This window comes from Bos mutus, chromosome 13 (assembly GCF_027580195.1).
Source record: "Bos mutus isolate GX-2022 chromosome 13, NWIPB_WYAK_1.1, whole genome shotgun sequence".
NCBI lineage: Eukaryota > Metazoa > Chordata > Mammalia > Artiodactyla > Bovidae > Bos > Bos mutus.
In genome coordinates, this window is record NC_091629.1 from 7522344 (window position 1) to 7548790 (window position 26447).

The 26447-nt window shown below is 42.7% G+C and overlaps 1 protein-coding gene across 13 annotated transcripts in view; it reads left to right on the forward strand.

The window, feature by feature from the left end:
- The window catches only part of PARD3 (par-3 family cell polarity regulator), a 579453-nt gene extending 554083 nt beyond the window's left edge, over positions 1–25370 (forward strand). For all 13 annotated transcript variants that reach the window (XM_070380971.1, XM_070380969.1, XM_070380970.1 and 10 more), the window contains 3 exons: positions 5983–6103; positions 16985–17112; positions 23328–25370. In XM_070380971.1, coding sequence (XP_070237072.1) covers positions 5983–6103; positions 16985–17112; positions 23328–23724 — 646 coding nt within the window. In that variant the 3' untranslated portion in view covers positions 23725–25370. The remainder of the gene's footprint in view (positions 1–5982; positions 6104–16984; positions 17113–23327) is intronic.
- The last annotated feature ends 1077 nt before the right edge of the window (positions 25371–26447 follow it).

The window sequence follows — 26447 nt, forward strand, 5'->3', positions numbered from 1 at the left end:
GTGACTTACTCACAAAGGTGTGAAGCCCAGAGACAGGGATTGTGGGACACCTGAAAAGTCTATCCATTACAAATATTTGCTAACAATTTACCCGCAATGGGGATGTGACGTACAAAATATATATGTGCCAGAGGACAAGGATTATTGAGGAGTTAAAGGAATAAATGAACAGGGGCTGCAGTATAAGGAAAGGCTTCAAGGAAGTGGAATTTGACTTCTTCTACTTCTTAGTAGAAATGGAAAGATGGGAAGAAAAGGAGAGGTTATCTCAGAAAGAAAGATATGAGCAAATTTATCTCCTCTCTTCCTTGGGAGCCTCTCTTCTCTTAGAAACTAGAATCTTCTCCCCTTCCTGAGCCCCTGCATCCATCCCCTCCCTCTGTCTAGCTCCTCTCTTTCCTTTCACGTTCTCCTTCCTTCCATAGGAAGGGAAGTGTGTCCCAAGGAGATACCTCCTTGTCCAGAACCACGAGTGGTTTTTCTCCCTTGCCCTCTATTCCAGCTTTCTGGATTTCCTCTGCATAATTAAACATGAAAATGGTAAAGTATTTTTAGTCCATAAAGAATTCATTAGTTACGTCACAAACGCTTCTATCTCAGCAAATGCTGATCTGAAAAGATAGGTCAGAACTCAAGCTTGCAGGCCAGTGTGCCATGTGTTAGAGAACTTAGGAACAGAAGCAAGGCTCCATGGACAATGCTAAATGGTCTTTTTTTTTTGATATTTGTTTCTTGGGCCTCTTACTAGGGATCCAGTAGCCTTATCTCAGTGCAGTGAAAGTAAATAGACTAGAAAGGCAACATACAAGATAAGCAACATCTACAGAATATAAAGTAGAGATTACAAGCTAGCAGGCAACAAACATTTTTTGTCTCACCTAGGACTGAAAAAATAAAACAAGCCAATATTTAAAATTAGGAGATGGGAAGACTGTATTTCTGACTTCTCTGTCAAAAAAGCTTAGAAGGCAACATCAGACCTGTACTCTTTCAGGACAATAATCTACTGGAGCCAAGTAAGGGCCTCCCTTTGTAGACCAAGCATATTTCCCCCAATTGTCACAGCACAGTGGGTCTCCTTCACTTCTTAGTTAATTGCCCTGCAGGCATTAGAATTTGTCCCAACTATGAAGCCTGCCTTTTCATACTGTTCATGGGCTTCTCGAGGCAACAGTACTGGAGTGGGTAGCCATTTCCTCCTCTAGCATATTAAAAAGCAAAGACATCACTTTGCTGACAAAGATCCGTATAGTCAAAGCTATGATTTTTCTAGTAGTCATATACAGATGTGAGAGTTGGACCAAAAGGCTGAGTGCTAAAGAATTGATGCTTTCGAACTGTGGTGCTAGAGAAGACTCTTGAGAGTCCCTTGGACAGCAAGGAGATCAAACCAGTCAATCCTAAAGGAAATCAACCCTGAATATTCATTGGAAGGACTGACGCTGAAGCTGAAGCTCCAAAACTTTGGTCATCTGACATGAAGAGCCAGCTCATTGGAAAAGACCCTGATGCAGGGAAAGATTGAAGTCAAAAGGAGAAGAGAGTGGTAGAGGGTGACATGGTTGGATAACATCATCGACTCAACAGACTTGAGTTTAAGCAAACTCCGGGAGATAGTGAAGGGCAGGAAAGCCTGGCATGCTGCTGTTCATGGGGTCACAGAGTCAGACACGACTTAATAACTGGACAACAACAAATGAAGCCTGCAGGCATAGTTTTCAGAGCACTTCCAGTGCTTTCAAATGCATGCAGGTTCCTGGGCCTGCAGTGGATGGGCTGACTGGCTCAGAATATCTCAAGGTAAGTCTTAATCAGCATTTTTAAACAAGCGTTCTGGATGATGAGATTCATATGCAAGACGTGTGTAGTGGTGAGAACCATGGTTATGAAGTTTTTTCCTCATTCAGGGCACCTAAGAAGATGGCTGGAGTACACATGCCTGCGCAGCTTGGGTGGAGGATGGGCTCTGATGCTTATCTACAAATAGGATTGTGGCTGCATTTGGCATGGATTAGTGTTTTCAGCTACTTTGATTTGTGAAGCACATCACCGGAGTCCAATCGGAAGGTTTTAAGGCTTAGCACTCTGTGTGATCTACCTCTGATAGGAAAGGGTACATCCCCATGGTAATTGAATGGGAAAGATCTGAGTTCCGTCTAAGTCAAGGGTAGGTTGTACATGTGGTTTAGGGATCTGTATAGTGTCTGATCCAATGTACACTTTCTTGATTCTGTTAAAATCTTCATTTAGTTTAAAATACACACACCCATTCCTCACACACACACACACACACACACACACACACACGTGTATAAACACCAACATGCTAAATGCTAGTGTTGAATGTAAACTGTGTGGATTTTTTTGCATAAAAAGCATCTCTGATTCCTCTCCATATGAGGAGAGTCAATGATAATTGATTGACTGACTGACTCCTCATAAAGAGTTTTATTGTTTTACTCACCCATCTGATAACTTAGGTGATATCTTTATTATATTCCTCACCAAAAAGTAATAATAATGAGCAACTTTAAGTTGGTGATGAACCCAAATGTAAGTTGATTGGGGTCTTTAGGAACTCATCACTAATGCTAATAAGCATTTCAAATTTCCTTTGGCCTTCTTGGCAGAAGAGGTAACCAAAAACTTTAGAAATCCAGATGTGTTATTGATGCTTAGGACCTGCCCCAAGAGGCAGAGCTGAGCAGTTGCAGTGTTACATCTCTGGAAGCCAGAGTCTCACCTGCAGGCTGCCGGCTGCTATCACCCAAGGCTGCTTAATGGGCTCCCAGTCTTCGGGAACCTCCATCCATCAGGAAACCGCTGCAGCCTTCAACCCCCAGGTGCTTTACTAGTCTCGGGCAGGTCAGTCCACTTCTAGAGCATAGGAAGAAAGGAAGCAAGGAAAAGAGAGTGAAACTGGTCTCACCAGCAGCTCAGATTTGGAAATAAGGTCAGAAATGACTTCCAGGACTTGTCTTATCCTATGAGAAACAAGGTCACTAGAATTGAACATTAAGGACCCTGGGTCCACTTCCCTTGTTGGGAGACTGCATGTTCAAGTAATCACAAATAGTAAAAAGAGGTCTGTTTTCACCAATGGCTTGGACTTCATGGACCTAATAATTATGAGGTTCAAACTGTGCTACATGAAAATAAATAATAGGAAAATATTTCTACTTGGACTTGTAAAATACTTCATCAGGCAAGCCTCCTAAATCCCTCTACTAAAAACTGTGAAGTAGGACTTCTCTGACAGTACAGTGGATGGGGGTCCACCGCCAATAAAGGGGACATGGGTTCAATCCCTAATCCAGGAAGATTCCACATCCTGCAGGCAACTTAAGCCCATGTGCCTGAACTTCTGAGCCCGCACTCTAGGGACTGCGAACCGCAACTACTGAGGCCTGTTCTGCAATGACTGAAGCCCATGTGCCTAGAGCCTGTGCTCCACACACAGCAGGAGAAGCCGCTACAATGAAAGCCTGCACACCCACAGCAAAGAGTAGCCCCCACTAATCCAACTAGAGAGAGCCCGCGCACAGCATTGAAGACCCAGCACAGTCAAAAAGAAAGAACGAAAGAATGCTAGAGGAACACTTAGGGAATTCTCTGATAGTCCAGTGGTTAGGACTCCCCCTTTACACGGCAAGGGACCTGTATTTGATCCCTGTTTGGGGAACTAAGATTCTACAAACTGAGCTATCTGGTCAAAAAAAAAAAAAAAAAGCTATAAAGTTAGCCAGGAACAAGAGTCACAGCTGGAAAGAGGAGTGAGATGAATGAATGCTTGCTCTCCAACTCTTTGTCTGAGGAGTGTACACGCATGCCTATACCCTCACAGTTTTCCCGTGGAGAGTGAGGAGTTCTGTGGATTGGGCATTACACTGGGAAAATGTGTGGGCTGGGACAAGATAAGATGCTGTATATGTGACTTAAAAGCCAGTAGGAATAACAGCCTGCCAGGCTCAGGAGTGTGGAAGGGAAGTCTGAAGCAGTGGAAGGATGCCTCATGTGTCAAGTTGCACATCTTACAGACACATTAACTTTCCATGTCCTCCAGCTGATGAATCCCAAAGATTTGTCAGAAGAGAAACAAAGGGAAGATGAGTTTTTATTGATGGGAAAACCATCAAATTGAATGTGTCAACCAGCTATTGCAAAACCTCTCATGAAATTAACAGAAATGTGAAGGGGATAGGAACCCACCCAGGAGATGAAGTGATGAGAGCAATCCTGTCTTCTTAGAAGGTATTCATGTTATGGTCCTCAATGCTATCATTTCAATTTGAGATTTTTAAACCTATAGAATCCCTCAAAATTTGTGAAATAATACAAAGACCTATGTTAGTTTGAGAATTTTATATTCTCTTCTCTGACACATTCTCTTTCTAGGCCACCCCTCACAAATGCCATTACCCCAGAAGCTGTGTGGCCAAGAGAAGTCAGATCCGCTCTATGTAACCAGGGCAATGTGTGTTCCATGAAGAGACTCATCCTTGTGTTGGCTGACAGCTTCCCATTCTACCAGCAGCTTGGAGGGTATATGTGATAAATACAAGACTTGGTTCTTGTCCTCAAGAAGTCTAAAGTTTCATTGGAAAACTGTATACCAAATGTACTTGAGTAGATGTCTGGATTGGATGTGATTTTGTGCTAGGGAATGGAATCGACCAAAAGCACCATGAGATTTAAGATTGATTTGTGCATACTCAGTCGCTTCAGTCATGTCCAATTTTTTGTGACCCTGAACTCCAATATTTTGGCCACCTGATGCGAAGAGCTGACTCATTGGAAAAGACCCTGATGCTGGGAAAGATTGAGGGCAGGAGGAGAAGGGGACAACAGAGGATAAAATGGTTGGATGGCGTCACCAACTCAATGGACATGGGTTTAAGTGGACTCCGGGAGATGGTGATGGATAGGGAAGCCTGGCGTGCTGCAGTTCATGGGGTCGCAAAGAGTTGGACACGACTGAGCAACTGAATTGAATGGACTGTAGGGTCCTTGATAGGCTCCTCTGTCCAAGGGATTCTCCAGGCAAGAATGCTGGACTGGGTTGTCATGCTCCATTCCAGGGGATCTTCCTGACCTAGGAATCGAACCTGGTTCTCCTGCGTTGCAGGCAGATTCTTTACTGTCTGAGAGTGGCCAGAAAATTCTGAATTCTAGTCTCACATTTCCCTACTGGCCAGGGAAAGACTGGAAACAAGTTACTTATCTTCTCTGAATGGCAGTTTATATCTGTGTGTGTGTGTGTGTGAGAAAAATACTACCTTTTGCACCTATCTTATAAGCTTTCTGTGAGGATAAAACAGAATTCAAGGTTATCAAAATGAAGGCAACAATATTATTAACTTATTGATTCAACTACCACCTGAAGTTGTTTTTAAACTGTTTTTTGTTTATGCTGTGTGAGCTTTTTTCTTTAGACCTCTGATAACTCATAAATAGGAACGTCATATAATGGCATTATGTAAATAATACTGCATGTTTGTGAGGCCATAATGTATGGGATTATCTCACTTGATTGTTACAACTGTGATATTTAGAGCAGAAGGGATTCTTATGTGCACTTTCTGTATGCAAAGAAGCCACAGCCCAGAGGCACTGTGTCTTATTCCAAGAAGGTAGAAGACCTTGGTATTTATGATTTTTCATGCAATGTCCTTTCTAAACTATTGTTATTGCCAACACCTTACCAGATTACAGAGAGGAAATGAGGCTTTTAAAGAGCTGTGTAAAAAAGGAATGTCTAAAAAAACTGCTCACCGTCTTGAATATCTGCCTGAAATCCCCTCCATAAGTCTTAATCATAAGAACAAAATGAACACATATTTGAAATGCCTAGATATGGTCTTAAAATTTCACTTCCTCCCAAACAGCACCATTTCACAGCAAGCTGCCATTTTTTCCCTAGTAACTGCCATCCACAGATTGTATTTCTGAAGAGTGTTCATTGTTGCCCATTTTGTCTTTCAGCAACAGATCAACTCCTAGCAACCATGATCGGATACAGCGTCTCCGGCAAGAATTTCAGCAAGCAAAACAGGATGAAGACGTGGAGGATCGGCGACGTACCTATAGCTTTGAACAACCCTGGGTGAGTGTCTGGTGCCTCCACACAGTTGTAGAAAGTCCTACAACTTCCCTGCAGTAAAAGCCATTAATAGCTGTGACCTCAGACCTTTACAAAACGAGACGAGATGGAGCCAAATTCCTTTGACCTTTAGCATATTGACCTTTTTCCTCATTTCCTTCTGGGTTTCATCATTGCTAATTTCATTTTATATCTTGTTGCACCATCTGTCCATTGCATAATAGGTTTCATTTGCCTGATGACAAGACACAGCAGGAATATTCTGACTTGCAACCATGCCTTTTTTAAAGTGTACTAAACATTTTCTATATATATTTTTCTGAGAATCAGAGCCTAAATAAATTAGTTCTATATATCTATGGTGTATCTACTCTGCACGAAGTACAGTATATAGAGATTCTTGATTCTCCCCCATCCCCTATGTGTGTTCATTGAACCCCGCCATGTATCTTCCTGTAGATCAATTCCATTTCTTCCTCCCAAAGCCTCCAGAGTGGTCTTTCTACAGCAAAGCTTTGAATGGGCTTCTCAATGCCCCCAAGATAAGTCCAGATTCCATAGTGTGGCAGGCTAATTAATCCTCCCCAATCCAGCCCCAGACTTGAGCTCTGATCTTGTGTTTTGTCTTAGAGATGATAGCCCATGTGCGGATGGGAGGTGTTGAAGCAGATTTGGGGGTTAAAGATGATGGGAATTGTGAAGACTCTTTGAAAACTTGAGGGAGAGAGTCAATTAGAAATGAGTAAATAGGCTGCTGGAGGCAGGAACATCTAGCTGAAGTAGTGTATTAGTTAAGTGTAGTCCACATGGTGGTGGGATCATAGCCAACAACCCTTTAAGGGCTGGGAATAGAAAAATAATTATTTTTAATTTATTTTATTGAAGTAGAGTTGATTTACAGTGTTGTGTTCATTTCTGCTGTACAGCAAATGATTCAGTTTTACTCATAGATTCTTTTCACATTCTTTTCCATTATGGTTTATCACAGGATATTGAATAGAGTTCAATATAGTAGGACCTTGTCATTTAGCAAAATAATTTTTTAGATTAATTCCATGATGAGGAATGGCAAGATAGACATGGCAGAAAGTCAAGGAAGGCGAGCCTGGGGAGGATGCTGGTGAAGCACTGCCCTGTCTGGGCAGGTGGTCAGTGCAGCTCAGGGAGGTGTTGCCCTGATAGCCCGAGAGGATGCTGGAGTGGGGTTGGGGTATCAGCAGTCTAGGATTATGAAGCCTAGGAGTCTGTGGTCAAAAGAGTGAGTTTTCGGAGTCTTGGAACATCTGGATGGTGTTGGGATCAAAGGTGTCCCATCCATGCATGTAAATTCCTAAAGCGGAGGAGTGATTAGGGTCCCAAAAATGAATGAGTTCAGTTCACTGTGTTGGGAATATGATTACATTCAATATTTGGGAGAATGAGAAGGGAGAATGAGAAAAGGCTGACATAGAACTGAGTGTGATCATATTGTAGGGAAGGAGAGACAAACATGGGAAGATGGTAGGAGCTTTCCATGCTAGTTGGAAAGTCTGAACACAGATGGTATCAGAACAGAATGCTGGCCCACTAGCCAGGTCAGAAAATAATTTTTTTTCTCCAGGCATCAGTTTTCTTATTTGTAAACCAAGGGGATTAGCGTAGCTGATGAGTGTCATTTACTAAACTTTTTGTTAGAATAAACATTTAAAAGGAAGCTGGGTATGTAAAGCAGAAATCAGTAGAGCTCCTCGGTTGCATACAGAGGTCTCCGTGGACCCAGGTGACTGCAGCCATGGTCCAGAGCTTCTCCAAGTGTGGTCCATGGACCACCTATGAGAAGCCCTGCTCCAGAGTTTAGATCACTGCTGAGGTCCTCTTTGGACCTAAAATCCAGCATGGTTAGTACATTCCACACAAAGCCAGAAACCCATAGACATTATTATCTGGAATTTGGTGATCAAGTTGGAGTTTGTGGAAAGTTCATTTTGTAAATGAAAGAAGGGAAAATTGGAGAAGTCATCCCAGTTTGAAGGACTTCACCTTGGCTCAGGTGAGAAAGACAGGGGCCTTAGAAGAGACAATATGAGAACTGCATCCTGGAAGAAATCAATGGTAGCCGACTTTGAGAGGTTATAAAACATGTAAATACCTATGAAAATCTAATTGTCCTCTGCAACATCACTATTAATAATATGTAGTTTATTTTCCTAAATGGTAAGTAAAATGAGTCATTCCCATGTAGCAACAGGATGGAGTTATGTTCATTTACTTCTATTGTTTGGGTTAATGACTCAACCTAGTCCTGTTAGGCTTCTTAAAGCAGACCTCTTTGTGTTGTGGGATAAACATCCTTAACTATGTATATTTTCACAAAGGTGCTGAAAGGAAGAATGAGGCCAGTGCAACCTGAAGGGATAGGCATATGAAAATGGTTCTCACCCCCAGCTCTATAGAGCTCCAGCCCAGCAGGGGCAGCGTTGTGCCATTTTACTTTACCTGGGTCTGTGAATTTCCAAGCAGCATGTTTCATTCTAAAATTAATTATTTAACTCATCAAATTTCTTGAGTGTTCATTATGTTTCTGTTTATTATTGTGTTTGGCTAGGGAAAACAAAGAAAGCAAGCCCTTAGAATCCTAGAATCAAGCTGATACGAAAGAAGGAATGCTGCGTGCAGTCTTGATAGGGAAAAGCAGGGACGTTTGAAGACAAAGGAACCACACCCAAATTGGTTGTGGGTGTGCACAAAAAGCTTGAGAGAACACATCTTTTAAGTTGAAAGATATTTCAAATATATAACTTTGAGAAACAGAGGAAACCATCTTTGGGACCTAAGATTAATTGGAATTATTTCCGGATAGTAACATCATGTCCACATGCAAGCTCTACAGGTTTGTTGGAAGCAAAACGAGCACTTCCTACTCCTCAGCTCTAAAAGTTGTGTACTGAGAGATGTGGCAACAATTTGGTATCCATTTGATGTCTTTCTAAGTTTTCTTTTTAATGTAGGACATGAACATTTTGGCATATATTTCTGTGTTATCTATTGAATATGAGCAATCATGTTGGAAATCTGAGACTATCTTATACATTAGGAAACTCAACTACTGAAGTTCACAGGCCAAATTATTGTGTGTCAAAATAATTTGTGTATCAAAACACCATAGCAACTTCAGATGGACCACTTGACTTGTAGGATCTTTTCCTATTGAGCAGGGAGTTATTTGGAGGACAGGCTGATTACCTTGGGAATGGAATAATTTCCTAAATTGTGGGTCAAAAGTTGACTTTTTATCTATTTATTTTTTCATTTTCAAACAGCTGAGATCTTGCTGGGTACTCCCCATTCTACAGATCATGTAAATGAGCTTCAAGTGACTGTAATTCTATGTAGTGTGTTAATTTTCATGTCAATTCTCACTCTTGCCTTAGGAAGAGCTGCTCAGTTGTTCAGAATGTAGCGTGGTCTATGGTTTTTATTATCTGTTTTACAAAAAGAGTTTTGAGTATCTTGGACTGTTTATTCTCTTCTCATATATATTCTTTTTTTTTTTTTTGACACTCAAACACATCTTTTTATTATATACTAAATTTAAAAATACAAATCTTATTAAAAATGCTTATGAAACATCGTATACATAAGTACTGTCAAATACTATCAGATTATGACATTATGTACACTTGCTAAGGTTAATTAGAAACAGAACAACATTCATAACTTTGCTGATAATGAATTTCAGAAGTCAATATTTTAATTAACATTTGGCAACTTTGAAGTAGTGATCTGCACAGGAAGATGTCTGCAGAGGTAAAACAGTGAGAAAACAAACGGAAAAAATGCAGATATTCCTGCCCTAAGTGTTATTAAGTAGATCTCTTCTTCATCCTCTGAAGTCTCAATATAACAGAAATTAAAGTGCATAAGACCACCAGGAATACCTGATTCAGTTGTACCCTAATACATACTACAGCCAAATACTGAGGGCTTTGATCTCTGTACTGTTCCTGAGGTTTTAGAAGTTAATTTTGAAGGTGACTAGGGGAAGAGAGGCCAATACTTTTAAATTGCACAAAGTGGCCTTAAAGTGTAGAAACACCAAAGATAAAAAATATTAATTTGGGAATAGATTCAAGGAGATCATCCTGTCTATTTTGCCCTAGAAATAAAATTAGGATATGAACCTAGTTTTACCTCTGGAAAATGCTTACTAAAAATCTGTTTCAAAAGATCAGACATGTACAGCAAGTACCACAATACTGTCAGTTACTGTCCACCCACTTACATACTGTATCATAAATACCAGGCATCAATACCTGCCCTCCAAAGATTCACAAGAAACACAGGAAGAAGCATGTTATTATTACTTGACACTAATTTTGCTAATCAACATAAAGTATGATCTGTAAAAATAGGTCACCACCATATAATCAAGGAAGAGGAGAAGGAAAGCTGCTAGTCTACAAAAGTGCTCCTTTTCGCTTTCAAGCCCAATAGCTTAATTTGGGGTAAAATAAGATTGTAAAGTAAGGCCATCAGTTATAAATAAGCTGATGAAGCCATCTATACATACTCACGTATATATGTTTAAATTTCAGTTCTGATTTAACATGAATGTGCTATTACAAACCATTTATAGGAAACATTTTATCAGGCTTATTTACAAATATATGATCAGAGAAAAGATCTTGAAAATCAAAAAAACTGCAGATAAATGTAGCCATTGCTAACACAGTTCACTAAAGGTAAGACAGATTTACATAAATACATATTCTCTTCTCATATATATTCTGACCTTGAAAGATCACTGTATTTGGAAAAGATGAGACCATGATCTCACCTACTGGAACGGTTTGAAATCATTTTAGTGTTAAGGAACCACAAGCATATCTTCAAGCTGTGGGTACAACTTAGACCATGTTAGCTGAAGTTGTCCTGCTTGTTGGAAATGCCCACATGTGCAGTGCAGTCAGATGTATCATACAGAAAAATACCCAAGCCAATGACTTCACACACAGAGAGAGTTGCTACAGAAAATCCCCCCAAGTGGTCCTTTTTAACCCTTCCATTTTTCAGAATGTTCTCTTGACTCTGGCCGCACAGAATGCACCTGTTCCCGGGCTTTTGTTCAAAATAACATTTGGGCTGGAGGAAGCTGATTTTTGGCACAAAAGGTCTTTAGATGAGCAGAGGCCTAGAAAATTTCCTTAGCTCCATAATTGAAGTGAGTTATCTCCCAAGTTGAGTAAAAGAAGAAGAAGCAGGAAAAGCAACTTCTTCCCCACCAAGTGCCAGGTGCAGCATAAATAAAGCAGCAAGTTGCTTTAAATCTTTGTTAAGATAATGGCACAATAGCTGAGGTTAGGGTTATCATCCCAGAGCTCAGATATGGACAGGACTTAGTGTGTTGCTTTTAAAAGAATTGAATTGCAGACTGCAGACCTAAGTACAGTATGCTGTTAAAACTTTGCAGATACCTGACTGTTGCCCACAGCAGACTCACTGACTGAGACGGCTGATGGATGGGATAATGGAGCCTTTAATAGCTCTATTGCTAAATCCCTTCCATCCTGGGTGGGTAGGGACTGAAAGTAGTTTAGTCCTTCAGATAGAAAATTGATCCTCCACAATGTGAAAATCCTCTTCTCCCCCAAGCTTGCTTCCTAGCTGTCTGTCCTTAAACAAAACCAAACCTGCTCCTTTCTCCATTTTCCCACTTTGGACTTTTGTTTTTAAAGAACAAAATTTTTTATTTTACATGTTTATTTATTTACTTGGCCATGCCGGGTCTTAGTTGCAGCACTTGGGATCTTCGATCTTTGTTGCAGCATGCAGGGTCTTTAGTTAAGGCATGTGGGGTCTAGTTCCCTGACCGGAGATTGAATCCAGGACCTGTGTATTGGGTGCACAGAGTCTTAGTCACTGGACCATCAGGGCCGCCCCTACCGTGGGCTTTTATTGGCTCCTCTTACCACTTAGTGTCTCACCTGCTTTAATTAGAGGGTTGGTCAGACTGCACAGCCATCCTACACCCCTAGACTGCCTTCCCTGGACCAGGGGAGTTTGAGGAAATGATGGTTCTCTTTTTGTCTTCCTCTTTCTTAAGACTTAAAGGCATCTGCTGTGATCCCCTCCTAGCAGGCCTCCATGCCTGGACTCAGGAAATGCCTTCTTAGTTGATAGCCTTACTGTGTGGAGTTTGACTCCAGTTCACATTGGGTGGCCATCACCTCCCTTGGAAATCCACCTGGAGGGAGCCATTCTAGCAGCAAAGGGGTGCCCTGGAGTCGTGTAAGGGTGTCCCTGTGCTGCTGTAGAGCAGCCCTGTTTCTTGGAGTCCCATGACCTGAGGGCTGTTATACCCAAGGAGCCCTCTGGTGGTGAAGTGCATGAGGCTGCCTGCCTCTCATCAGCGACGCTGGAGGGCTGCTCCTTTATTTTCAACCTATCTGCTGATTCCGACGGGAAACCAGATCCTAGCCCTGGTTGGGAAAGATGAGAAGAAGACAAATAGTGTGTTAAGACCAAAACACATATTTATAAAATCTTGATGAGGGAAATTGGTATGCACTGCCATTTTTCAACCATTACTCACATCATTAGTAGCAATTAAGCTTTTCAACATTCAGAGCCCACAGAGTTCAATCGATAGCTGTGTCAGTACAGTGTGTGATGGGTAGAGGGGAGGAGGGCTGGGAGGACAGGATCCAGAGACAGAAGTTAACTTTGTTTGGATTAGAAGTTGGCAATTAAGCCCACAATAGAAAATCATTTACCAGTGTTAGCAATGGCCACTTTTAAACAGAGTCAAAAACTTACACCCTTAACATGATTCCGTGACCTTTTGTTATCAGAACATGGAATTCATACTAGGTTCACAGTATATTTGAATCACTAAAATGAGAACTTTAAATCTCAAGGGATATCATTGTTCTTTGTGTTATTATTGTCATCTTCATTGTCAGCATCTTCATCACAGGTTTTCATCTAAAGCACACAGACTTTTTGTATTTTATTTTTGCTTTCTCTACATGCCCTGGACATATGTGAAAATTTGAAAAAAAAATTTTAATTGAAATATAATTGCTTTACAATGTTGTGTTAGTATCTGCTGTACAATAACATGAATCAGCTATATGTATACACATATTCCCTCCCACCTCCCCACATCTATCCCTCTAGGTCATTACAGAGCTGAAAATTTTGTTATTCATAGTTTAAGTAGAAAACCCACCCCAAATAATCACTTATAAGACTATTACATATATGTGTGAACACATACAAAAGAACACACACATATTCTTACATGCTTTTTCTTATCTATAAGAAGAAAAATTAGTGTATTTAAAATTGTTAAATGCTTTATGTAAATGTTAATAGAACTAATGTATTTTATTCATGAGGCACATTTTTACATGAAGCTCTAAAAGTCTTATAATATCACCTAGTTCTAATCAGTTCTGAAACTTGTAGGGTGTATATTTGTTTTTTCTTTAGTATATTAACAGTTTGGGCTTTGTATTTTTATTTTTATGTATTGTCTTTTTTAATTTGGAAAAATAAGGATGATTTTACTTAATGCTGAAGCATTTCTTGATTTACTGAAATAGTACACAGAAGAGATTTTCACATTTTGTTCTACACTAGTGAGTAATACCAAAATTGTGGAACTTTCAAAGTTTTATGTAATTTTTAAATATAATATAAATAGTAAAATCTCTTCGTAATCATGATAAACACTAGTACTTTGCAGCTCATTTACAAAAGCAACCTGCATAGCCTTGACTGGTGGTTTTTAAACATAAGCCGTGAAGAGAGTCACGTATCTGTGGTTTTCCAGCATATTGTGTAAGAGATAATCATGTATTTACTTCTGTCTTACAACCCCTGTCATTATTATGGCCGTGGCAACCTTGGCTATTTTTTTTCCTTAAAAGGTCATTTCTTGTCACCAGTTTCATCACAAACAAGGCCAGGGTTATTTATAATTTGCTCTCTTAAAACAGAGCTGCCGTCTTGTTATCTGGTGAATCTCTAGAATCATTACCATTATGCTTTGCCTGTATGTTTCCCCATATAGATGCTACTTGGTCACTGTAGTTGCTGTTACTGTTTTATCTGAAAACATGCCCTTCTCTCTGGGGTTACACATGATCTCTTTCTTCATTTCTGTCTTTATTTTTGTGATTTTGGACTCTAGATATTTCTATTTCTGCCGTTTCATTCTATTTCTGCCATTGGGATGGAAACCACAAAACCCCAGTGTCTTAAAGTCAGGGTTCCTGGTGGTAATACTGTTTCCACAATTCACATTTTTATGAGCTCTTCATTGAAATCATGAATCCGATTATTTTTGATGCAGCCCAAGTAGAGAACAGGCCAGGACAAACTTCTTTTGCTGTTGCTCTGGGTCCATCATGCACACAATCTCCCTGGATATCTGTGGCCCAGTCAAGTTTCATCCTAAAGATAAGGGGGATTCTTTCTAATAACCTATTCTTTCGCACACTCTGAAAAGAGAGAGTAAAATATTAATAGCAAGGCTGGGGTGTGTATTTCATCAGAATGAAGCAAACAATGAAATCTGTCAGTTTGCTGATTCCAGACTCCTTCCCTCATTCTAAGTTTTCAGATACCACTCGATGATAATTTCATTACTGGGATTCATCCAGATGCACTGAGATATGCCACTGATAAGGCTGGAGGTGAACAGTCCCAGAAAACACACAGTGGAGGAAACAAAAGCCCTTCAACTTTTTTTCTTCCCTCCATCAATATCAAATTTTCAGGCCTCTGGGAGAAGCAACTTAAAAATACACCTGAAATTTCTACAAGACCTTGCATTTTCTTTTCACAACTCCACAAGCAGCATGTCATAGAACAGCATGAGCTTGAAAAGCTGGTTAGTAAATCTTGCAGCAGAATGCCAGGTCTTTCAAGACTGTTTGACACATGTGTGTAGCTTAGACTGAGTGTAAAGGAAACGAAAATGGGGTTCTTTTTGAAGGCATTTTTTCTTGCTTCGCTTTTCCTGTCCACTGGCCCTTCCCCGGGCTCCCCACCAACAACAGATCACCCCAGCGCTGTTCTGGGCCAGCCTCATCCAGGGTCACGGAAGAAACTGTTTGTCTCCTTAATGTTGTTGACGAACAATTGCTTCATGCTTTGTTTGCATAAGCAGAACTCATTCGGCAACATGTTTTCTTTACTGAAGGCACCACGGATGTTATTTGAACCGTGTTGTGGAGTGGGTCTCCGAACACACATTTGTTCCAATGTGTGTGGTCATAAACATCCACTAGTAGAGACTGGGGTATCGTAAAGTCTAATCTCTTCACATATTATTTTTGTATCGGGATATTTTTAATATGTTCGCTGACGACGCCCATATGCTTTGAAATTTTGTCCTGCATATTGCTTCATTATTGCTTACCAACAAATGGGATATGCTGGCCAGGCAGAAAGGGGACAATAGAGGTTACTGCCTTTCTCTTTGCACAAAAGCCACCAGAGGAACCACTCTTTAAGGAACAAGCCTACATGTTATCTTTCCAGGCTCCAAATGAGTGCTGAGACTCATATTATTTTAGAAAGTGATTATTGAGTCCAAGTCTGCTATTGGCTTTCAGCTCTAAAAAAAAAAATCAATAACTTGTTTGTCACAGACATTCTTTGTTTGAAATAAATCTATTGCACAGTGTTGCATAACACAAAGGGGACAGAGGCTGGCGAGTGCCAAAAAGGGTCACTTAAGAGTGCGTGCCATTGATGGTTATGATCAACCTTTGTCGGGTGTTGGTAAAGTTACAGGCATCGTTGCCTGTTTAGAGTGGAGCTGCTTTCAAAACGCACCATCGTAAAGGTGAGCTCCAAGCCATTGGTAGAAGCTAAAGCACGCATGGTGGCCCAGCACCACACACTCCCCCAGTATCTGGATTCGGTCAGCGGCAGCTGTCAGCAGACAACCTGCTGCATGAAGCGTCTAGCCAGAAGGATTGACTGTTTCTCTGTAGCGTATAATTAACCTGGGTAAAAATGCCATTTCTTAATAACTAAGGCAAAGTGTATTATTTCACAACCAGTTCCAGGAGGTATTAGCTTGCAGGTTTATTCTTTGGATAAGCTGTTCTGTTTGCATGTGGCTGCCACGGTGGATAAGAAGACCTGTATATGGTGAACTGTGGCCAGTTTCAGCTAATCTCAGTTCAAAATGTAACTGTCATTCTTTAACAAAAGGAAGGTCAGCTACATTGCATCCTACTGCTATACTAAGATGCATAATTACTGAAAGCTTCACCAGCATGGCCAACCTTCCAGTGTACAGCCTGGGACTTTCCCACTGTTGTGAATTATTGAAGCAAATTTTTATGTTTTTGGCACTTTTGAAACTGGGCTATAGTTGCTTTACAATGTATTAGTTTCTGCGGTACAAGGAAGTGAATCAGCTATGTGTATACTTGCATCCCCTCCCTCTTGGCTCCCTTCCCCACCTCATCCTACCCCTCCAGGTCATCACAGAGCATCGAGCTGTGCTCCCTGTACTGTGCAGAAGCTTCCCACAAACTATCCTAGTCTTCCAAGCAGGATTGTTCCCCTATATTTGCTGTCTATACAAGGGATGTAAACTAGTGTCTAATGTCTGTATTTACCAAGCCTCACTAGGCAGACTAGAAAGGTGGATCTCTCAATTTTAAACCATTCTAAGGCTGTAATTAAAATTTAGGGTGATGGGGTGCTTGTGGCTCACAAGACCAAAAAGCTGCCTCTTGAGAAAGCTGCACTTGATTTTTAAAAAACTCACGGAAGTCACATATTGTTTCTATGTCAGTCTCAGAACTGAAATAGTCACCGAGTCCTGTGCTATTCAGAGTTCCTTTCCCGTGACCTGTGTTGCCTTCTCTCCTGCAGCCCAACTCCAGGCCGTCAGCGCAGAGCGGGCGACACTCGGTGTCGGTGGAGGTGCAGATGCAACGGCAGCGGCAGGAGGAGCGCGAGAGCTTCCAGCAGGCCCAGCGCCAGTACAGCTCGCTGCCCCGGTACGCGCCACACACCCCCAGCCCCCACGCCCTGTCCCTGTCCCTTGGGAAATCCCTCCTTCCCAATGCACTGGCTTTTCCACCTCCAAGGAACCGCTCATAGACGGTGGGAACCGTGGCTTACTTGGCCAGACCATTGCCTGGCAGGGGGACCAGGCAGGAAGGTGTTTCAGGAGATGCCAGCATCCCTAGCTGGCAGCTCCCTCCTGGAAAGTGAAGTGGCCTGTTCCCCGCAAGGACGGGGCTTAGGGGTCAGACCTGGGATCTGGTGTTTGTTCTGCGACCTCCCGCGGGGCCGGAGACAGATTCCTCCGTTGAGAAATGGAAACAGAACTTTTACTTTGCACGGCTCAGTGGTAACTAGCATAAATGGACCTTGTAAATCTAGAGTTCTCCAGAAGGACAGGTGTAACTAGTATAAAAGCTCAAGGGGCTGTGGTCTTCTTGGCCAAATGTTTGGCTTCCTGTATTTTAGTTGCGTTTGAGGTTATTTTTTAAGGGATGGGGAAGAGCTCTCATAAAGTGTGTGAGAAGTGAGAAGAGAAATGCCTAGGACTCGGAAAGGGGAGGGACGGGGGTGGGAGGGCCTGGCGGGAAGTTGGGAGGAGACCTGGGGCTCCATCCTCAGGGAAGAGGACAAGAGAGAAGCAAGTACATCCACCGGGTTTCTCCTGCTCACCTTCCAAAGGATCGGTCCTCCAAACCAATCCTTTCGTCCTGGCGTACCCCTCTCCATGTCCACTGCTAACCCTCTCCTGCACCCAACCCCATACCTCCCTCCCACGTCTCCTCTGAAGCACCTGTGACTCCATAGACCTGAGGCTTGCTGCTGTGGGACCACTGCTGTCAGTCAATGATTCCCTAAAGAACCAGAACTTGCCCTTTGATCAACTGTAGCCCCCTTCTGGTCAGCCATTTTATTCTGTGTGGATAGGAGAAAAGTAGAAACCCTATAAAAGAGTGCCGTGAGCTTAGGTGTGCGGGCTGGTTGACCTCTATACCGTCTTCACTCCTTTTACAGAGTACAGGTGTGTGTGTGTGGGGGGGGGTAATTTGCATGTAACTTTTACAGTAAGTCCCCTATATACAAATCTTCAAGTTGTGAGCCTTCAAAGATGCAAACATGCGTTCCATCATCGATAGGCTTGAGTGAAACTGAAGCTTGCCCACCGTCCTTTTCAAGGTACTGTACTGTAAGATTTAAAATGATTTCTTTATTTTGTGTGTTTGTTTTTTATATATTATTTATGTGAAAAGTATTATAAGCCTATTCCAGTACAGCACTATAGGGCCAATTGTGTTAGTTGGGTACCTAGTCTAACTTTGTTGGACTTACGAACAAATTGGACTCGAACATGCTCTCAGAACGGAACCCGTTTGTATGTAGGGGACTTACTGTAGTCTGCCCTCCATATATCCCTGATTCCATCCATGGCTTCTCTGTATCCTCAGATTCAACCAAGCACAGACATGTTGTCCTGAGGTATTCATTATTGGAAAATATCCATGTATAAGTGGATTCATGCAGTCGAACACACACAGTTCAAGGATCAACCGTAACTCCTCAGTGTGCACCTCTGATTGAGGAAATCAGAAACTTGGGGTCTTGCACACAGCTTGGTTCCTTGCAGAGCCACCTCACTCAGTTAGAGGCTGGAGGGAGGTTGAGGGGGGCTGTCACCCACATGAACTGGAAGCAAATCCCAGTTTCTGACATATGATATTTTTCAAAGACACTTGACCTCTGCTCTTTTGGATATGGACAATTGACAGAGTTTGGTCTAAACAAGTCACTGTGGCATTTGATACCAAAAAGACTTCACACACACAGAGAGAGTTCAGTTGCAAAGTGGAGCATAAAAGAAAACAAATGGGACTTGGGATCAGGCACGCTAGATGAGGTGGTTTGAATTAGAGGGCTATATACTCGCCAGAGGGGTTTGTAAAGTCTTGCCATGATTAGGGAAACCTATAGGCTGAATTCAGGTTCCACTGTGAAATGTCAGTGAGAAACACTAGCCAGATGGTAATGTGAGATCAGTGGGGAAAGGAGACCTGAGCAGCCCAACACTCAGTTCTTAACTGGAGGTGGACTTTTTTTTTTAATTCCTAAATTAGTTTTCTTTTTTCTGTTTTACTCTCTTTTTAAAAAAATCCTTTTTAAAATTTCTAGCTTTATTCCTTAGTATCCAAAGTGTTAAAGTGTTGGTCGCTCAGTCACGTCCGACTCTATGCAACCCCATGTACTGTAGCCCACCAGGCTCCTCTGTCCATAAAATTCTCCAGGTTAAGAAAATTGGAGTGGATTGCCATTTCCTTCTCCAGGGGATCTTCCTAACCCAAGGATCGAACCCAGGTCTCCTGCATTGCAGGCAGGTTCTTTATAGTCTGAGCTACCACAGAAGTTCTACTATCCAAAAGGCAGCTCTAAATCTGAGCAGTAGAAGTAGGTTGGGTCATAGTCACTGATAAAAAAGTGTATTCAAGACCCTTTGGGGATGTTTTGCTTTCTTCCCTTTTCCCGGCGTCTGTTTCCTCTCCAGCTCTCCTCCTGCCGCCAGTGGTTTCTTGCTCACCCTCCTTGTTTCCTGGCTGTGTCTCCATGCCCTGACTCAGTCTCCCCACCATGCCCATGTATTATGTGTCTCCACTGTTTGTCACCTTGTCAGCCCAGGTCTGTCTGTCTTCATCCCCCTGTGCCCTCCTCAGTGTGATGCCTGACAGCTTTCCTCAGGTGTGGGGGCTTTTCTGGGTGTCCTCTATGTGAGGGTGGTCTTCACACATAATCACTAAGAGGCAATTATTGCCAAACCAGGGTGTGGGCTTTGGGTGGCCTCAGGCATCTCCAGTGAGCTCATTCCAGGACCCAACAAACCTGTGTGTTGGTCGTAAAGAGAATCACTGGAAGGAATGATGCTTTGTTGCTCCCGAGGTTATTGGTGGCCTTTGAGCCACCCTGGGACAATGGAAGGCTTGCTTCTGATTCTCACTCTAGGACGTGTTTGTGAGTTGCTTCTCTGAGTGAAGATTCTCCAGTCTGTCTTTGGTGCCTTTCTTTGCTTCTTGATCTCTACCAACCCTTCCATCCCAAAAGACAAAATGCTAATCTTTTTGTTTATTTTCTTCTTTGGTCAGAAAGATGCTCCCCCAAAACTCAGAGCCTAATCATTGGAGGCAAAGTCACTGATTGGTCACCCATGAACTTTGTGTGCTACACTTTTGTGAGCATTTTACAGATGTGATTTCTTTTATTGCTCCCCATAATCCTATGATGTTAGAGATTCTGCCTGTTGCATTAATGAAGCCACCTGAGCCCAGAATAGAGAACCTTCCCAGGCTCCCAGCTGCACGTGCAGACCCAGGGCTGGATCCATGTCCCTGGGACGCCCAGCTGGTCTCCCACTGTTCCCTGTGCCTGCATGCCTCATCTTCCAGTAAGTGGAGGAAGCTTACTGTCTGCTGCTTCCTCGTGTTTCTCCACAGCCTGCTCGTTTCTTGTCCTGTTCTTTAATCAAGAGCTTGCTGATACACTAGCTTCCTTTCCTAGGTAGTGTGTGTATGTATGTACATGTGTCCACGTGTACACATCTGTGTGTATGAACTTTCCCCACATGTCTTACTTCAAACCTCAGGGAGGTTTTCTTCCTTCTCTCTAAACTGCTTAATCTGAAGAAAATTTTAGCTACAAGAAATTCTTTTTCCCACATTGTCATAATTTCCATCCATAAACAAACTGTTAATTGAATTTTCAATGTGTCCTAATACAAAAAGACTCTATCTTCCTGGAATGATTCTGGTCCATGACCATGTGGAGAAAAGCCTCAGGCTTCGTGCAGCTGGGGACCAGGATGGGCAGGACTAGTGGATCCCCGTGGACCAAGGCTGAAGAAGCTTATCTCCAGTTATCCTTAAATTGATAGCTAACCCATGAAAGAATCCCATGTTGTTGCTATAACATCAGCAACAAGTTTGTTGTTTTAATTAAAGTTTCATGATTAATATCAAATCCCTTGGTTTCATGCTGGCACTTTCCATCATTCACAGCTCTGAGCAGATTAATTTATGACTCTTTAAGTGGAGATAATCAGTGCTTTAGGCAAATAAACTATTCCGTCAAATCTAAGGATTCTTGCCTGAGCTGATTGTACCCAGGGCCTGATTCCCATTACAAGGATGAATATACTTTAGACTGTTTAATTCATTATAAAACAGTCATTTCCAAAGATGATTCTGAACAGTAGTTCATCTTCCTTATTGAGAATACCCTTGACTACATTTTAGGTCATATGGAAAATGGGCTGATTTCATCCCAAACCATATTGATGGCATGTCTGAGTGTTCAGAAATGCAAATGGCTTCATTCCTATGGGAGACCCAATGCTGCATAGACCTTACTTTTCCCCTACCCGAGCCTTTTTGAACACTCCGTCATGTGTGCGTTGATGTGAAAGGCTGAACAATACATACTGTCACCGAATCATTTTTTTATTGATAAATGAAGCAATATATTTTGTTTTATGACTCAATTCTTGCTCCCTCTCTTCCATTTTCAAGGCGAAAAAATTAGGGCATGTCTGTCTTTCTGGCACAAAATTGTTTTACTTTATCATAGCCAATCTTATTGTAAATTCATAAAAGCATCTAGAGACTTGATAGTAAATTAAAGATGTTTCAAAACAATAATGTTTCCTGAAAATGATGTGCAACTTTATTGCAGAAAGGATAAGAAGTTGAAATTTCTAGAGGACTCTGACTTATTGCCCCATCTCGGGGTGACAGAATATGAGTAAGTTACCCTGGCCTTGGATGAGGATACTGTGGGCAGAGAATGGTGCTTACTCCTCACACACCCAGGTTCTGCAATCTTGATGAGCATGTATTCCAGAGGTTGTCAGTTGCTGACATATGTAACTTGAAAGCCGTGGCTTTAAGGGACTGCCTGTTGCATTTTTAATCATAGAGGAGTCTAGACTTAAATCTTTCATAACTGAAGTCATATTGTAATCCATTCCATGTACTTCATATTAGCTAGCATCTCTGGCATGAGGGTGGCAGCTGTGTAAAATATTTGTTTGGCTTGTTTAGAATTGAATCGTAATGTTGTAAAGCGAGCAATTATTGCTGGTACGGAAGCTGCCAAATCTCTAATACCCCTATAGAGCATCCTGCCAATGAGTCTCAATTGCAGGATATATTGTTACCCTAAGCGGAACAGATCACACCCGCCCAGACGCAGAAGGAAGACCCTGTTTCTGAGTAGCTGTGGAGTCTGTTTGCTGTCTCTCCTGTGTAGCCATTGTTCATGCAGACTTGTCTCAGATTGAGCTTGCCGGAGTCAGTCACGTTTTCATCCTTCAGCTCCTATCACAATGTCTGAGAATCAGCTGAAGCCCAATATAGTAAGTCCCCTTACTGGGAACATATGAATGAGTTCCATTCTGAGTGTGCGTTTGAAAGTCCCATTTGTTCATAAGTCCAACAAAGTTAGCCCAGGTACCTGACTAACACAATCGGCTATACAGTACTGTACTGGAATAGGTTTATAATACTTATCACAAAAAATAATACATAAACAACAAACGCGGAAAATAAAGAAAACATTTTTACTCTTAGAGTACAGTACCTTGAAAACTATATAGTCCAGTACAACAGCTGGCATACAGGGGCTGGCGTGGAATGAACAGGCAAGAAGCGTTACTGACTGGAGCAGGGAGAGGAGGTGGGAGATGGTAGAGCTGAAGGGTCATCAGCAACAGGAGACGGAGGGCAAGCTGGAGTTTCACTCATGCCTGACAATGATGGCACAGGTTCTGGTTCCTTGCTTGATTCAGTTCAATCTACCCTCTTGACAAAACGATCCAGTGATGTCTGCGTACCTCCAGTGATGTCTGGGCTTGGAGTAAAGATACTGTACTACCATACTCTACAGTACTGCACAGTAAAGTACAGAAAAGCACAGCCATTTACAGAGCATGCATGCACGTGACAATGTACGCCAGACACGGGAACTAACTTACGTGATTGGACACACGAATGCGCACTTGCTTGTCTGAAAGTTCATGACTTAAGGTTCATATAGAGAGGACTTACTGTGATGTTTGTTGAGATATAGAAATGCTATTCTGGCTCCCCCCCACCACCCCCGACTCTTCCCCTTCATCTCCCTCCCTCCCCTTTTCCCAACACTCACACTCACCTTGGGCTTTGCTTCCTAGGCAAAGCAGGAAGAATGCCAGCTCTGTCTCCCAGGATTCTTGGGAGCAGAACTACCCTCCCGGGGAAGGCTTCCAGAGTGCCAAGGAGAACCCCAGGTACTCGAGCTACCAAGGTTCCCGGAACGGCTATCTGGGTGGGCACGGCTTCAACGCCAGGGTCATGCTGGAGACCCAGGAGCTGCTCCGCCAGGAGCAGAGGCGGAAAGAGCAGCAGATGAAGAAGCAACCTCCGGCCCCCGAGGGGCTCAACAACTATGATTCATATAAGAAAGTCCAGGACCCCAGTCACATCTCTGCCAAGGGGCCCTTCCGGCAGGACGTGCCCCCCTCACCTTCTCAGGTCGCCAGGCTGAACAGACTCCAGACTCCTGAGAAAGGGAGGCCCTTCTATTCCTGAGCAGGAGGAGAGCGGACACTTCGTGTCATGCAATAAAGGACACTTTCCTACGAAGACTTGTATTCGGGAGTTTTTTTTTTAACACCCTGGTGGTACTACGGAGTATTTCTGTTGCTGGTATCAGTGCCTTTAAGCAGTGTGGGCAGTTTGATGGAAGGCCTTAATGTCTTTGCCACTGTGTTTCACATGTCTATTTCATGGAAGAATTTCCCGCCATGTGACAATCACCTGTTCAAAGCATCCTACGCTCCTCATCTCTTGGGTACTGGGAACCTGGCCCAGCCTGGGAGACCCCGTGGCTTTGTGTTACCACCCTGTGCAGCTTGTGGCAACAGATCATCCTGAAGTCACAGGTGATGTTGATCCCTCTTTTTTATCCCCTTTGAGTGTCTCAGACGAAGTGACATCTCCATCTCTGGTGGATGAAAGTGGGTGGCATACACCAGAAATTGGGGCTCTGTGGTACTTCCCAGCACAGTCATTTTTAACCCCTTGTGACCAGTATGGTTTCCCTTTTCTTTCTCAGCTCCTTGTAACGGGAATTTCCTTCGTCTAAAAGAAGCTAAGCCATATTCCAACACTGTCTGGTTATCAGGGGGGTCCTTTTGTAACTGCCTTATAACTCAGTGTTACCAGTGATGTGATCATTCTGTCTGCATTTACAAACACCCTCGTTTAGTCCTGTTCCCTCACGCGTGTGTTGAGCCGTCACAGCTCTGCGTGGAGAACATAGGAGACGGGCTTCAGCCCCGGTGGGGCAGGGGGCTGCTCACCCACCGGCCCGGTGCGTGTCATGACATGGAGGGGGCGATAGCTAGAGAAAGAGTTCTCCCAGGATGAGCGTCTGGCCCAGTCCCTTCCAGTTGCCCTCTTCATTAGTTTTTATTTGATGAGTTGGCAAGAAGGGCATAGTGTGGGACAAAGATCAGCCAGACACTCATTTTGGGATTCCAAAATCTCACCTGCTGTCTCCGGCTTTTAAAGTCAATTGGAATCGATGTTTGTCTATTCCTCCACCTGCTATCTCCCTGCCTGGTGATGCCATCAGGCTTCTTGTAGAGAATTCTGCCATGAAACATAAAAGGTAAATAAGAGGACAGACATTCCACATCCCACAGAACATTCTGGTGTCCCCAGACAGCGGTGACAAAAGATTGCCCTTGTGTCGCTATGTTAACGTATGTGTGGGTCGTGAGGACCCGGGTTGCTCCCGTGTTTCCATCCTCTCCTCTATTGGTCTGAACATCCTGTTGTAAACCATGGCTGGATTGCTAAAGTGCCTGCGAATCCCGACGTGAAAAGAGCTTGAGATGAAAGCTCAGCATATTGTGTGTTAACAAAAAGAAAAAAAAAAAAAAGACATGTACGGATATGCCTATTTTTTTTTTACTGGCACATTGTATTTTTTGTGTCCATTTGTTTTTAGAAAATATGTGAGGGGTCCTTCCCCATCCCCGCGTCTCTTTTGCATCTCTGTGTAATGGTTCTGTTTGTTCACGGAGCGTGGCGGTGTTGAAATGATGTGACCGGTGCAAGCGTGGTGACCTCTGACGACAGCGGCTCTTCCTCACGGCCTCCCCTGTGCTGTGAGGAACAGCTTTCTGTACATACGAGACTTCTAATAAAAGGCATATTTCTTCCTGTTCTCTGTGTCTCTCTAGTATTCCTGTGAAAACTCTCCTAGCTGGGTTTTTCAAAAGTCTATTAGCAGATGTGATCTTTCTTCCCCTTATATTTAGAGAAAGTTGAAAATTTCCACGTCTTTATCTGTGCAAACATGGAAATGGATGATTGATTGTTTATTTGAACACCTGAGGAGAGAGGGGACCGGGAAGAGAGAAGGACCTAATTAATGAGTCCACTGGAAGGCCCGGGCTGCCCAGAGTAGCTGGGAAATTCTGAATGGAAGGAGCTGATGATACACTAGAATAAATAAAAGAATAATTGGACAGAGAGCAATGTGTTAGTAAGAGTTCCACCATTGCCCTTTGCTCTATGGACCATTTAGACGGGCCAAATGTTCTGACTGAGTCCTAGCCATGTGTACCAGGAGCTCAGACAGCAGTCCAAATTCAAGCCCACTTTCAACTAGTCCAGTGCTTATTTCCCAAATTACACAATGAGACTTCGCTCTTTCTTCCAGAAGGACACTAGTTAATATTTGTATGGTGCTTTGAAGGCACAAAGGGTACTAGCTCCCCAGGTGGGTCCCTGTCCAAAAGGCAGGCTTTGCAAAGACCTGTTCAAAATACCCTCCCATGGAGGGCCAAGCATCAGCTAGTTGTCATAGCTACCCTCATCTTGACACTAAATCCAAATTCTCTCACCTCAGGATTAGTGATGAGAGGTGTATAGCAAGCCAAGGTGATAGATAACACGTCTTTGGTTCTCATATGCCTACAAGGTGTGGGAAAGGAGGAGAGAGAAAGATGGATAGATTTGTTAATTTTCTCACTGACCAGGAGGCCCGCTGCAAATGCCAAAACTCGCAGATTATTTATCTCAACTGACAGTGAGAAGCAGAGCAGGAGAGGCAGTAGTGAATGTTACAGGGGCCCAAATCACAGGAGATTTGTAGATCAGAACTGACAATTGGAGCTGCACGGAGAAGAGGAGGAGGAATGGTTATGGGTCAGCACAGAAATGAGGATATGCCTATGATGCCGCCTTGTCTAAAAATGGACTGGCCTCTACTCCAGGGCATCCCACAAGGACTTGCTGGG